Genomic DNA, 14,311 nt, shown 5'->3' on the forward strand with positions numbered 1-14,311 from the left:
GCAGCAGCGGATAGCCATTTGATTAGCTATTTTGCAGTCTTGTTTGTTTAGCAGTCTTATGGCTTGGTGGTAAAAGCTGTTCAGGGTCCTGTTGGTTCCAGACTTGATGCACTGGTACCATTTCCCGTGCGGTAGCAGAGAGAACAGTCTATGGCTTGGGTGGCTGGAGTCTTTGACTATTCTTTGGGCCTGCCTCTGACACCACCTGGTATGGAGGTCCTAGATGGCAGGGAGCTTGGCCCCAGTGATGCAATGGCCATACTCACCACCCTCTGTAGCAGTTGCAGTACCAAGTAGTGATGCAGCCAGTCAATATGCTCTCAATGGTGCAGCTGTAGAACTTTTTGAGGATCTGAGGGCCCATGCCCAAACTTTTCAGCCTGCTGAGGGGGAAGAGGCGCTGTCGTGCCCACTTCACAACTGTGTGGGTGTGTGTGGATCATGTTAATTCCTTAGTGATTTGGACACCGAGAAACTTGAAGCTCTCGAACCACTCCACTACAGCCCCATCGATGTGGATGGGGGCGTGCATGCTCCTCCGTTTCCTGTAGTCCATGATCAGCTCCTTTGTCTTGCTATTGTTGAGTGATAACTTGTTGTTCTGGCACCACTGCCAGGTCTCTGACCTCCTCCCTGTAGGCTACCTCATCGTCGTTGATGATCAGTCATACCACTGGCGTATCATCAGCAAACTTGATGATGGTATTGGAGTCGTGCATGGCCACGCAGTCGTTGGTGAACAGGGAGTACAGGAGGGACTAAGCATACACCCCTGAGAGACCCCCCTGTTGATGGTCAGCGTGGCGGATGTGTTGTTGCTTACCCTCACCGCCTAGGGGGCGGCCCATCAGGAAGTCCAGGATCCAGTTGCAGAGGGAGGTGTTCAGTCCTAGGGTCCTGAGCTTGGTGATGAAGTTGGAGGGGACTATGGTGCTTAAAAACCTTTTCTCAATAGGGGGGCGCTGTTTTCACTTTGTAAAAAATCGTTCCCAAATTAAACTGCCTCGTACTCAATTCTTGCTCGTACAATATGCATATTATTATTACTATTGGATAGAAAACACTCTCTAGTTTCTAAAACCGTTTGAATTATATCTGTGAGTAAAACAGGACTCATTTTGCAGCAAACTTCCTGTCAGGAAGTGAGAAATCTGAAATTGAGGGCTCTGTTCCAGGGTCAGTTTATTAATTTGCATGGAATCTATGGGTCTACATGCACTGCATACGCCTTCCCCTAGATGTCAGTAGGCAGTGAGAGTTGGAATGGGGTGTCTAGCTAGATCTGAGGCTGAACAAGACGTCTTGGAACGGAAGGTCTGGTCTTTTCACCATTTGGCCTGACGCAGGAGGGACCTTTGCATTGCGTTCAGAAAAGCTTTCATTTTAGAAGTTAGATATATCCGGCTCTGATTTTATTTGATATATGTGTTAAAAACATCATAAGGTAGTTATTTTAAACCGAGTTATATCAGTTTATATCAGTATATTGCGATTTTCGGTATTTCATTTGTTCTGCGTTATTGTGAGTTGGGCACTTCCATGCCGCATGGCCATCTTTGTTAGCTAAATCGACAGATGAAGACGACATTCTACAACCAAACAACGATTATTCTGGAAAAAGGACACCTTGTACAAGATTCTGATGGAAGCTCATCAAATAGTAGGAACTAATTATGATATTATTTCGTATTTCTGTCGAAAATGTTCAGACTATATTCCGCCCAGATTTCGGGCGCTGTCTCGCTATAACGTAAGCTGTATGTCGTAATAAGGTTATTTTTACAAATCTAACACAGCGGTTGCATTAAGAACCAGTGTATCTTTCATTTGCTGTCCAACCTGTATTTTTTAGTAAAGTATATGATTAGTTATTTGATTAGATGATGTGCGTGTCAGAAATATATCCGGATTATTTTGTGCTGTTTGGCTAGTATTCACATTGTTCAACCACGAATTGTACCGCTAAATATGCACATTTTCGAACAAACCATATATGTATTGTGTAATGTGATGTTATAGGACTGTCATCTGATGAAGTTTGAGAAGGTTAGTGAAAAAATTTATATATTTTGCTGGTTTATTCGCTATCGCTAACGTGTCTTGAATGAATGGGGCTGTGTGGTAGGCTATTGTAGTAAGCTAATATAATGCTATATTGTGTTTTCGCTGTAAAACACTTAAAAAATCTGAAATATTGGCTGGATTCACAAGATGTTGGTCTTTCATTTGCTGTACACCATGTATTTTTCATAAATGTTTTATGATGAGTATTTAGGTATTTCACGTTGGTTTCTGTAGTTATTCTAGCTGCTTTGGTGAGACTACTGCAATGTAAAACTATGATTTATACCTGAAATATGCACATTTTTCGAACAAAACATATGCTATAGAATAAATATGTTATCAGACTGTCATCTGATGAAGTTGTTTCTTGGTTAGTGACTATTTATATCTTTATTTGGTCGAATTTGTGATAGCTACCTATGCAGTAAAAAAATTGTGAAAATATGCGGTTGGGTCTTTTGCTATCGTGGTTAGCTAATAGAAATACATATTGTGTTTTCCCTGTAAAACATTTAAAAAATCGGAAATGATGGCTGGATTCACAAGATGTGTATCTTTCATCTGGTGTCTTGGACTTGTGATTTCATGATATTTAGATGCTAGTATTTACTTGTGGTGCTATGCTAGGCTATGCTAGTCAGCTTTTTTACTGATGAGGGTGCTCCCGGATCCGGGATTGTGACCAAGTAGAAGTTAATGCTGAGCTGTAGTCAATGAACAGCATTCTTATATTTCATGGCAATAGATGTGAGTGTTACAGGGTGATATTCATTTATGCAGGTTACCTTTGTGTCCTTGGGCACAGGCACGATGGTGGGGACTATGGCACTGGGACTATGGTATTACAGACCCAGTCAGGGATAAGTTGAAAATGTCAGTGAAGACCCTTTCAAGTGCATGCTCTAAGTATGTGGCCTGGTATTCCATCTGTCCCCGCGGCCTTGCGAATGCCAACCTGTTTAAAGGTGTTACTCACATACGGAGAGAGAGATCACACAGTTGTCTGGAACAGTTGGTGCTCTCATGCATGGCTCAGTGTTGTTTGCCTCGAAGCGAGCATAGAAGGCATTTAGCTCATCTGGTAGGCTTGTGTCACTGGGCACAAAAGTTTCCTTTTGAAATCCGTGATAGTTTGCAAGCCCTGCCACATCCGTCGAGCATCAGAGCCGGCGTAGTAGGATTCAATCTTAGTCTTATATTGACGCTTTGCCTACTTCATGGCTCATCGGAGGTCATTGCGGGATTACTTATAAGCGTCCGTATTAGGGTCCCGCTTCTTGAAAGCGGCAGCTCTAGCCTTTAGCTCTAGCTTATTATACAGTAATCAGATGGACAAGAACTTGTGTAAATGTCGTACTCCAGTGGAATTATTCAGTATTTTTGCATCTATTTGAGTTTTTACCTGTAATCCATGGCTTCTGGTTCGGGTATGTACGTACTGTACAGTCACTCTGGGGACGATGTCGTCAATGCACTTATTAATGAAGTCAGTTATTGATGTGGTAAACTCCTCAATGTTATCGGTTGAATCCTGGAAGATATTAAAATCTGTGCCAGCGAAACAGTCCCGTAGTTTAGCATCCGATTCATCGGACCACTTCCGTATTGAGCGTCACTGGTACTTCCTGTTTGAGTTTTTGCTTGTAAGCAGGACGAAGGAGAATAGAGTTATGGTCTGATTATGGTTTCTGTGTGTGGAGTAAAGGTAATCTAGAGTTTTGTCACCACTCGTTGTACGGGTGACATGCTGGTAAAAATTAGGTAAACGGATTTCAGTTTTCCTGCATTAAAATCACTGGCCATGACAAACACTGCCTCTGAATGTGCATTTTCTTGTTTGCTTATGGCCCTATACAGGTCGTTGAGTGCGGTCTTAGTGCCAGCATCGGTTTGTGGTGGTAAATAGACCGCTACAAAACATATAGATGAAAATTCTTGGTAAATAGTATGGTCTGCAGCTTATCATGAGGTATTGTAATTCAGGCAAGCAAAAACCTGAGACTTCCTTGACATTAGATATCGCGCACCAGCTGTTGTTAGGCTGTGCTCACCAGGGATTTTGAGGTTGAGGCCACAGGCGCTGCCAACAGAAGCGATGGTGGGAGCAGTTCTCTTCCTGGTGATGCTCTCCTTCATCCTTCCTTCTCCTGTCACCTTCACTGTGAAAGGACTTCCTGTAGGGGCAGAGCATCAGCCAATCAGAGGCAAGAGAGTACCAGCAACAGGCCATTAGTGAGGTCAGGGAGAAGTGTATTAGCCAATGAGAGGTCCGAAACCGGAATTGGTGCAGAAAAAAAACACAGGTAACAGTGTTTGACAATGTTGACAATGTCAATGTTGACAATGTTGACAATGTTGTTCGATAACGAAACGCAATCTCACCTAAACCAAGTTAATTTATGGATTTTACACATTTTTGATAACATTTACAAAACTGAAGTAAGACAAAGGAACACTAACCTGGGATGTGCTTGTCAGAGAACTTGATGTTGATGATGTGGTTGCCTGGCTCTGTGGGGCAGTAACTGACTCTGCTCGTCCCATCCTCCACAACCTCACAGTTAATATCCACTTTACTCGGACCCTCGATCGACAACCCCAGACCACCATAACCTGAGAAAAAGAGATAAAGTTGTAAGGCAACGGAGAGAGCATTGTATTTGTCTATGAACTTTAGCAGATATGGGTTAGATTCGTTTAAAGGAAAGATACAGCCATTTTGAAAGTTGATGCAAAACTCGTCATACCGGCTGTATTTCTGCCTGCTTGAACGGCGAATAGCTCAGACACACATGAACACTTGAAATGACTCTGGGAATCGATAGAACATCGCTCAGAGATGCACAAAAACTATACAACATTCAAAATGGGTGAATCGTTCTTTTAATATGCCTAACATGCCTCACCTGCATTCCTAGTGTCCACAAAGAACTCAGCCATATCGAAGGTGTGTGCCTCCACCAGTCCTTTACCAAAGGCCTTGACCCTACTGGCCTCGCCAATCTCCGACTGGCCAACCTGGATCTTGAAAGGGCTGTTGGTCACGTGCTTACCGTTCTTCTTCACGCTCACCTCGTGCTCTCCCACCTCCTTAGGGGTGAAGGAGATACCTGCAGATGGAGAGATGGAGGAGTGTGTAAGTAGATATTTTGAACAGAAGATTTAAACAGGGATTAGTTGAAGGATTCACAAATTCTGACAGTGCTGTCATCGTCTTGTGCTTCAAGAAAGTTGAACTCAGGTCTGTCTGTCTGTCTGTCTGTCTGTCTGTCGTGAGTCCCAAGACTGATGGTTCACGCGGAGAGAAAGGTTACTTTGCTTCAGAGTAAGGAAACTAAACCATCTATTCTACCCACCAGAGCCATGTTATTGAAAGTCACTGGCTCAGGCCAGACTAGTGGGTAGTGTCTCACCTATGTGTCTGCTGGGCAGTCTCTTGAGCAAACACGGCTCTTCGTTGCCTGATGGAGCTCTGATACTAGCCGCCAGCAGACTCAGGTCCGACTCTGTGATCTTCAGTGACAAGTCTGCTGCTGTCCCCACGTTGAGCTGCGACGTCCTGATAGAGTCATCACCTTGACGGAGAGAAATGGAAAATGGATTGACAAACCACTTATTAACATTTACTAACTCCATAATAACATGTATTAACCATTTACTAACCATTTACTAACCATTAACTAATAGTTACTAACATGCACAAACAATTACGAACATTCACTCACAACGACTGACCTTTTACTTACACTTACAAATCATTTGCTAACCCTTTACTAACCATCCCAAATACCATTTTACTTAGAGCCCTACCACACATATGATTGATCAATATACCAGTGATTTCACGGCGAAAGTATGAGTGGCATTGTGGCTGTATGTGGTTCCACCCCTGAGTGTTCTGGTCCAGACCCACTCACCAGTGATTTTAGCAGTGAAGGGGCTGCCGGCTATGTGTTTGTTGTCAAACTTGACAATGATCTTGTAGTCCCCTGGTGAGGTGGGCAGGTAGGATACAGTACAGGTTCCATCCTTATTGTCTTTACAGGTGATCTCTGCCTTAGAAGGACCCTCCACCGCTAAGGACAGACCACCTGTAGGGGGGGTAGGAGAGGGGAAGGGGAGAGAGAGAGAGAGAGAGAGAGAGAGAGAGAGAGAGAGGGAGATGGGGTTTTACTCAACTGTCTACATAGGATTAGATGGAGAAATGTTTTCCCATCATTGTGGACAGGGGGGGAGGGGGGGGGGGGATACAAGTCAATTAAAACTGTGTTCCAAAAGTATTGGTTTAAATAAGAAAAATAGTCAGAAGAAGTACCTTCTCCAGCGTTCTTGGTGATCACGATGAAAGTGACAGGTTTGTTGATGGTCCCGTGACAGAGACCAGGGCCGTATGCTGTCACCAGACCACTGTTCATAGCATCCACATAGAACTGGAGGGCGCTTCCTGTGAGGGGGAGAGAGATAATGGAGGGAATGGACCATCAGAAAAAAGTTTGTTCAATGTTCAACAATGTTTATTTAACATTCATTTACATAAATATGCCTGTTTAAACACCTGAGCGTGTGCTCCCTCTCTGGCCTCTAGGTCACCAGGCTGCTCGATATGGCGCACACCTGTCACCATCGTTACGCGCACCTGCGCATAATCAGACTCACCTGGACTCCATCACTTCCCTGATTACCTTCCCTATATATGTCACTCCCTTTCGTACCTTCCCCAGGCGTTATTGTTTCGGTTCCTGTGTCAGTTCTGTGCGTTGTTCGTGTTTCTTATTTTTGCATTATGTTGTGTTTATTTATTAAAACACTCCCTGAACTTGCTTCCCGACTCTCAGTGCACATTGTTACAAAAAACGCCTCACCTAAGGGAAGCATCAGGGAGTGTTCTTTAGTTTTTTTTGTTTTGGTGGGAATGACCTCGGGTCCGGGAGCCGCTACAGGCTCTCATGCCTCCAGGCTACCCTGCCTCCGTCGGTTCGTCAGGCTCTCATGCCTCAGCCGGATCACCAGGCTCCCCTGCCTCAGCCGGCTCGTCTGGCTTTCATGCTTTTGCCGGATAGCCAGGCTCCCCTGCTTCTACCGGCTCATCAGGCTCTCATGCCTCAGCCGGATTGCCAGGCTCCCCTGCCTCAGCGGGTCTATCAGGTTCCAGCGCCCCTGCCAGCGACAGGTTCTCGCGCATCAGCAGGGGTGACCGGTCGGCTCCTGATCCCCGGGAACGTCCCTTTGGTTGGCGTCCTGCGGCAGGAGCCGAACACACCGGGGAGGGGGTACCGTCACGTATGCGCTCTCTCCGGCGCTCTAGGTTGCCATGCTCCCGCTTCTCAGCCGGACTGATAGGTTTCCTGCGCCTCAGCAGAAGTGATCGGTCCGCTCCTGATCCCCGGGATTGTCATTTTGGTCGGTGTCCTGCGGCTGGAGCCACGCGTCGGGGAGGCGGTACTGTCACATGTGCTCCCTCTCTGGCCTCTAGGTCACCAGGCTGTTCATTCCCCAGGCGTTATTTATTAAGACACTCACTCCTTGAACTTTCTTCCCGGCTCTCAGCGCACATCGTTACATGAGCTGGATTTTTTGTTGTTGAAATATAAACATAAGAATCTTAATTGAGCATAACTACTTAAATTGAGTCTGGGTTTAGTTTGAAGACAGGCTAACACAAGGTGTTTTCTCCTCTGGTTTTGACAGACAGAAGCGTACTGTACCTGGGATGTGATTTCCTTCATACTTGATGTCCATCTCGTGCAGACCCTTCTCAGTAGGGTCGAATTTAACTGTGATGGTCCCATCATTGTTGTTTATTATGTAGGGGCGGGCCGTCTTACCGGAGGGCATACGCACCTCACCTGGAAATTACAGGAAAGGAAAGTGAGTGTGTTATTGTGTCAGAAATAGTCAGAGTATCTACAGGTACCTGTGTACTGTTTTATGTGTCAATGAGTATCTGTTAGGATTACAACTTTCTGTAAAGTTTCCCGAATTTCCAAGGTGTCCCCAAAATCCTGATAGGAGAGTTCCTGAAATCAGGAAGGAATCTTTGCATCCTTGCATAAGCAGAGAGGGAATCCTTTAACTGGGGTTTCGGGGGAAAACCTGGGAAATTTGGGAAAGGTACCAGAAAAGTCCCTGTACCTGTGATCGGTCCCTGCTGTACAGTGAACGGGATGACCAGGTTGAGAGGGGGGAACTGATCCATGCCGTCACTAAGGGTAATGGGCTCCTTTGTTGCCTAAAAGGGCACATGATACATGTACGAGTAACTATAGCAAGCTATGTCTATACAAAGTACAAATTTTACTTTAATGCAGCCTTTTTGAGTCCGTTAAAATGTTGTTAAACCCTTAAAACATTATAAAGATTCATACATGATAACAACAAGTTATAAAGCATTAAGTAAAGTATTACCCAATTTTAGTATTGTCCCCCAGAATGTTCCAAACCACTCTCTCAACAGACCCCCCCCCCCAAATTTGTTTCTCTGATTCAGGAAAAATGTTCTTCTGTTCCTGGGATATTTGGTTGCACCACCTAGCTACTTAAGATTAATGCACTAACTGTAAGTCGCTCTGGATAAGAGCGTCTGCTAAATGACTAAAATGCAAATCTAAAAAAAAAAAAAAAAGAGTATCTTAATTAGTTATTTTCAGATGATCAAATTTTTGCTATTTTGTAGCTTTGGCAACTATGTGTCTGTTTTCTATCCCAGTTCGCTCCTCTCCCTGTAGGCTATACAGACGCTCCGCACTCCTTGGCTGCAACCCTTCTAATTTAGTGTACCCTGTGCGCACAACCCATGTGGAATTCCTGCTCTCTGGACTGCCGATCTGCGGTCAAGAACACCCGAGTTCATCTCAGTCTATGCTGCGCTTCAGTCCCTTGACTTTTTGGCCCTGACAGAGACGTGGATCAAACCAGACAACACTACTACTCCAGCTGCTCTCTCTTCATCTGATTATGTTTTATTCCATAGTCCGAGAGCATCTGGTCATCGCGGTGGTGGCACACGGCTACTCCTTTCTCCTAAGTGGATATTTTAGATTTTTCTGCCCCTCATCTGTCCATCCCCTCATTTGAATTCCATGCTGTCACTGTCACTTGTCCACTCAAGCTTAACATTGTTGTCATCTATCGCCCACCAGGTGCCCTTAGAGAGTTCCTCAATGAGCTTGACACCATGATAAGCTAATTTCCTGACGATGGCTCACCTCTCTTCGTACTTTGTGACTTCAACCTTCCGACGTCTGCCTTCGATTCATTTCTTTCCAACTCTCTCTTTCCCCTTATTGCCTCTTTTGACCTCAACCTTTGACCTCAACCTCATTTTTACTAAAGGCTGTTTGCCTACTAATCTCACTGCAACCCCGCTCCAGCTCTCTGATCACGACCGTGTTTCCTTTTCTGTCTTCCTCTCCTCCAAACCTAGCCACTCAGGCCCTAGCCAGATGGTCCTGCGCCATCGCAATCTTCGCTCTATCTCTCTCCCACTACTCTCTCCTCTTTTATCCTATTATCTCTCCCTTCTGCTAAATTCTTCTCCCTCCTGTCTCCTGATTCTGCTTTTCAACCCTACTCTCCTCCCTTTTTCTCATCCCATGACTCGTACTGTCCCCTTTCTTACCAGCCGGCATGGCCCTCCCCTCCTGCTCCGTGGCTGAGTGACTCATTGCACGCTTACGAAACAGCATGTGGGCAGCTGAACAAAATGGGAGGAAAACTAAAATTCCGGAGGATCTATCATCCCTCCACTCCCTCCTATCTACCTTCTATTCCTCTGTATCCACTGTTAAAGCCACTGTCTACTCTAAATTTCAAGCTTCTGCCTCTAACCCTAGGAAACTCTTTCCCACCTTCTCATCCCTCCTTAATTCTCCACCTCCTGCCCCGTCACTCCATCTCCGCAGACTGTCGACCACTTTGAAAAGAAGGTTTACAACATCCGCTCCTCATCCACTCAGCCTATTGAGTCCACTGGTCCCACTCACACAGAACTACCCTACTTCTTGACCTCTTTTCCCCCTCTCTCTCCAGATTAAATCCTGCAACTAGTGTGGTCCGAACGCCCGATAACCTACCCGCTCGACCCCCCCCCCCCCCCTTTTCCAGACCATCTCTGGAGACCTTCTCCCATTCCTCACTTCCCTCATCAACTCATCCCTGACCAATGACTGTGTCCAACACTCGACTCCTTTGACGTCAAAACTACAGACAGGTGTTCTGTACTTTCCAAAATTCTTGAGCATGCTGTTTCTAACCAACTCTCTCGTTATCTCTCTCAGAACAACCTTCTTGACTCTAACCAGTCATGCTTCAAGTTGTGTCACTCAAACGAAACTGCTCTTCTCTGTGTCATGGAAGCTCTCTGCACTGCCAAAGCTAAATTTCTATCCTCTGTTCTCATCCTCCTAGATCTATCCAATGCCTTCGACACATTGAAACATCATATCGACCCTCTCAGGGCTGGATGTCTCTGCACACTCTTGGGTTGCATCCTACTTGGCTGGCTGATCCTACCAGGTAATGTGGAGAGGATCTGTGTCTGCACCACGTACTTGTCCCCCAGGGCTCGGCCTCTTCTCTCTATACACCAAGTCACTCAGTTCCGTCATATCCTCACATAGTCTCTCCTATCATTGCTATGCGGATGACACTCAACTACTTTTCTTCTTCCCACCTTCTGACACTCAGGTGGCGACACGCATCTCTGCGTGCCTGGCAGATATATCAGCTTGGATGTCGGCCCACCACCTCAAGCTCAACCTCGACAAGACAAAGCTGCTCTTCTTTCTGGGGAAGGCCTGCCCAATCAAAGACCTCTCCATCACGGTTGACAACTCCACAGGGTCCTCATCCCAGAGTGCAAATCCTTTGCCATGACCCAGGACAACACCCTGTCGTTCTCTGTCAACATAAAAGCAGTTACTCGCTCCTGCAGGTTTATGCTCTACAACATCCGTAGAGTACGACCCTACCTCACACATGAAGGGGTGCAGGTCCTAGTCCAGGCACTTGTCATCTCCCATCTGGACTACTGCAACTCGATGTTGTCTGGGCTCCCCGCTTGTGCCATCAAACCCCTGCAACTAATCCAGAACGCTGCAGCCAACCCTGGTGTTCAACTTTCCCAAGTTCTCCCATGTCACCCTACTCCTTCGCACACTCCACTGGCTTCCAGTCGAAGCTCGAATCCACTACAAGAGCATGGTACTTACCTACTGAGCAGCAAGAGGAACTGCCGCTCCCTACCCTTCAGACTATGCTCAAACCCTACACCCAAATCCAAGCACTCCTTTCTGCCACCTCTGGTCTTTTGGACCTCCAACCCCTATGGGAGGGCAGCTCCTGCTCTTCCCAGTCCAAGCTCTTCTCTGTCCTGGCACCCCAATGGTGGAACCAGCTTCCCCCTGAAGCTAGGACAGCAGAGGCCCTACCCATATTCTGAAAACATCTGAAACCCTACCTCTTGAAAGAGTATCTTAAATAATCCCACAGCACCCTCCGTCGCACTCGCTTACTATGACTGTGATATGTGGTTGTCCCAACTAGCTACAGTATCTTAATAAGATGAATGCACTAACTGTAAGTTGCTCTGCGTAAAAACGTCTGCAAAAGACACAGACGTTTCTTCTGAAACTTGTCAGTCTATTCTTGTTCTGAGAAATGTACGCTGTGTACTACTCCCTTCACAGAACAGCGCAAACTGGCTCTAACCTGAATACAAATTGGAGTGGGAGGCCCCTTTAAACGACTGAGCAAGCCTTAATTTCTCAGAACAAGAATATACTGACAAGTTTCAGAAGAAAGTTATTTGTTTCTGGCCATTTTGAGCCTGTAATCGAACCCACAAATGCTGATGCTCCAGATACTCAACTAGTCTAAATAAGGCCAGTTTAAATGCTTCTTTAATCAGGACAACATTTTTCAGCTGTGCTAACATAATTGCAAAAGGTTTTTCTAATGATCAATTAGCCTTTTAAAATGATAAACTAGGATTAGCTAACACAACGTGCCATTGGAACACAGGAGTGATGGTTGCTGATAATGGGCCTCTGTACGCCTATGTAGATATTCCATAAAAAAATCAGCCGTTTCCAGCTACAATAGTCAATTACAACATTAACAATGTCTACACTGTATATCTGATCAATTTAATGTTATTTTAATGGACAAAAAATGAGCTTTTCTTTTAAAATCTAAGTGACCCCAAACTTTTTAATAGTAGTGTGTATATATATTAATTAATACACAAATCTATATTACTAATATGTACTCAACCGTAACATGGAAGGGGCTCTTGGGTATGTGCTGTCCTCCGAAGCGGATGGTGATTACATATTTTCCGGGTTCTGGAGCGGTGTAGTAGGTGTCGAAGGTTCCATCACGGTTCTCATGCACATCCATGTCTAGCTTCACCCCCTCTGGGGTTGTGACCGAGCAGGTCACCTTGCCCTTCCCAGCAGCCTTTGCGTCCACAGAGACGATGGCCTCCTCGTGCACCTGCATCTTAGTCAGACCTGATGCCAAGGCATGTCCTCCGATGGACACTGGGAATAAGGAAAGAGAAAATTGTCAGACTATTGAAAAGAGAAGATAAAATAGAAGAGAAGGGAAAATGAGAGGTGTACCAGTGAGAAGACACTTGCTGGCGTCTCCAGTGGGCAAGGCTAAGATGTGGTAGGGAGAGTAGGGGATCTCATCGCCTCCATACTTGATCATGATGGTGTAAGGGCCGGTGGAGTCTGGTACGTAGGACACTGTGTAGGTCCCATCTCTGTTATCATATATGGTAGCCTTCTTTGGCTTGCCTTCTGAGTCCTACAGGGGAGGAGGATGTTATTATTGTGTGTGGTGGGGTGTGTGTGGGGCGGCGGGGGGGGGGGGTTACCCACCAGTATTTGTACAGTGAGCAGTCCCTCTCCTGCGTCACGGGCATCAATGGTGAACTCCACTGGCAGGCTGGCGGGCACACCTGACTTGTCCAGACCTGGACCGCTTGCACAAACCTTACTGGCATCATGACCAGGCTGAGATCTCACCTTGAATGGACTGTGGATGGAGAGAGAGAGAGAGAGAGCAAAAAAAAAAAAATATATATTTCATGACCCTATTGAAAATATATGAAATGCCTACAGAAAAGTAAATGAGGATATTACAGTAAGGTTTCTGGTAAATCGAGTTTTGTCCAGTCTGTCTCACCTGCGAGGAACCTCCTGGTCTCCATATTTAACTGACACAGTGTAAAGGCCATCATGAACTGGAGTGTAGTTGACTGTATGTGTACCATCACTGTTATTTTTTACAGCAACAGGCTCTGAACCTATGAGGAAAAGAGGACAGATTAGCTACATTCAATTAAGTCACTATATGTAAACATTCATGTGTATGTGTGTGTTTATGGGTGTTTTTTATGCTTGAGCGTGTGCATGTGTGAGTAAAGTAAAGTATGTAGAGTTCCTCTTACCTGATGGTCCTGTGAGACTGACCTCCAGTTTTGCCTGTCCTGCCTGTGTAGAGTCCACAGTAAAGGTCTGAGGTATGTGGGCTCTGACTCCGTCACCCAAACCTGGGCCTGAACATTTCACCTTACTGGGATCCACCACATCCCTCACTGGCACGCGGAACGGACTGCCTGCAGGAGACACATGGAGAGACACTGTATGGTCAGCATTTTTATTAGGATGATAGGGAAGAAGGCAATCAGCGGCAGCCAGTAGAAGAGAGAGATATTGAGAAGTATTGGATATTGTGTTTTTATGGTGTTTTTATCGTGAGAGCTGGGGTAAGATTTTCACTATTTATTATGCATAGCAAATAAACTTGAAACTTGTATTATGGTGATGATTCTGCTTCTTCTTCTCCATGCAGTGTGTAAGTGTATGTGTTTGTATGTGCGTTTATGTAGGGACTATTAATTATTGGACTATCAATTGTTAACTTCTCTGGGATAGGTGGCAGCATTTTCACGTCCGGATGAAAAGCGTGTCCAAAGTAAACTGCCTGCTACTCAGGCCCAGAAGCTAAGATATGCATATTATTAGTAGATTTGGATTGAAAACACTCTGAAGTTTCTAAAACTGTTTGAATCATGTCTGTGAATATAACAGAACTTATTTGGCAGGCGAAACCCCGAGGACAAACCATTCAGAATTCGATTGTTTTTTGAGGTTACTCTCTTTCAATGAGTTTTCATTGGGAATCCAGATTTCTAAAGGACCTTCTTGCAGTTCCTATCGCTTCCACTGGATGTCAA

At 45.3% G+C, this 14,311-nt stretch overlaps 1 protein-coding gene across 1 annotated transcript in view; it reads right to left on the reverse strand.

Annotated features, from left to right (window-relative positions):
* Positions 1-14,311, reverse strand: part of LOC129866626 (filamin-C-like) — a 55,736-nt gene that overhangs the window by 9,348 nt on the left and 32,077 nt on the right. Inside the window, exons 21-33 of the mRNA XM_055939388.1 lie at positions 13,523-13,690; positions 13,258-13,378; positions 12,951-13,107; positions 12,687-12,876; positions 12,337-12,605; positions 8,197-8,293; positions 7,770-7,910; positions 6,380-6,508; positions 5,982-6,155; positions 5,478-5,639; positions 4,971-5,174; positions 4,525-4,677; positions 4,116-4,238 (exon numbers count right to left, since the gene is read on the reverse strand). Coding sequence (XP_055795363.1) covers positions 4,116-4,238; positions 4,525-4,677; positions 4,971-5,174; positions 5,478-5,639; positions 5,982-6,155; positions 6,380-6,508; positions 7,770-7,910; positions 8,197-8,293; positions 12,337-12,605; positions 12,687-12,876; positions 12,951-13,107; positions 13,258-13,378; positions 13,523-13,690 — 2,088 coding nt within the window. The remainder of the gene's footprint in view (positions 1-4,115; positions 4,239-4,524; positions 4,678-4,970; positions 5,175-5,477; positions 5,640-5,981; positions 6,156-6,379; positions 6,509-7,769; positions 7,911-8,196; positions 8,294-12,336; positions 12,606-12,686; positions 12,877-12,950; positions 13,108-13,257; positions 13,379-13,522; positions 13,691-14,311) is intronic.

This window comes from Salvelinus fontinalis, chromosome 12, assembly GCF_029448725.1.
Source record: "Salvelinus fontinalis isolate EN_2023a chromosome 12, ASM2944872v1, whole genome shotgun sequence".
Taxonomy (NCBI): Eukaryota; Metazoa; Chordata; class Actinopteri; order Salmoniformes; family Salmonidae; genus Salvelinus; species Salvelinus fontinalis.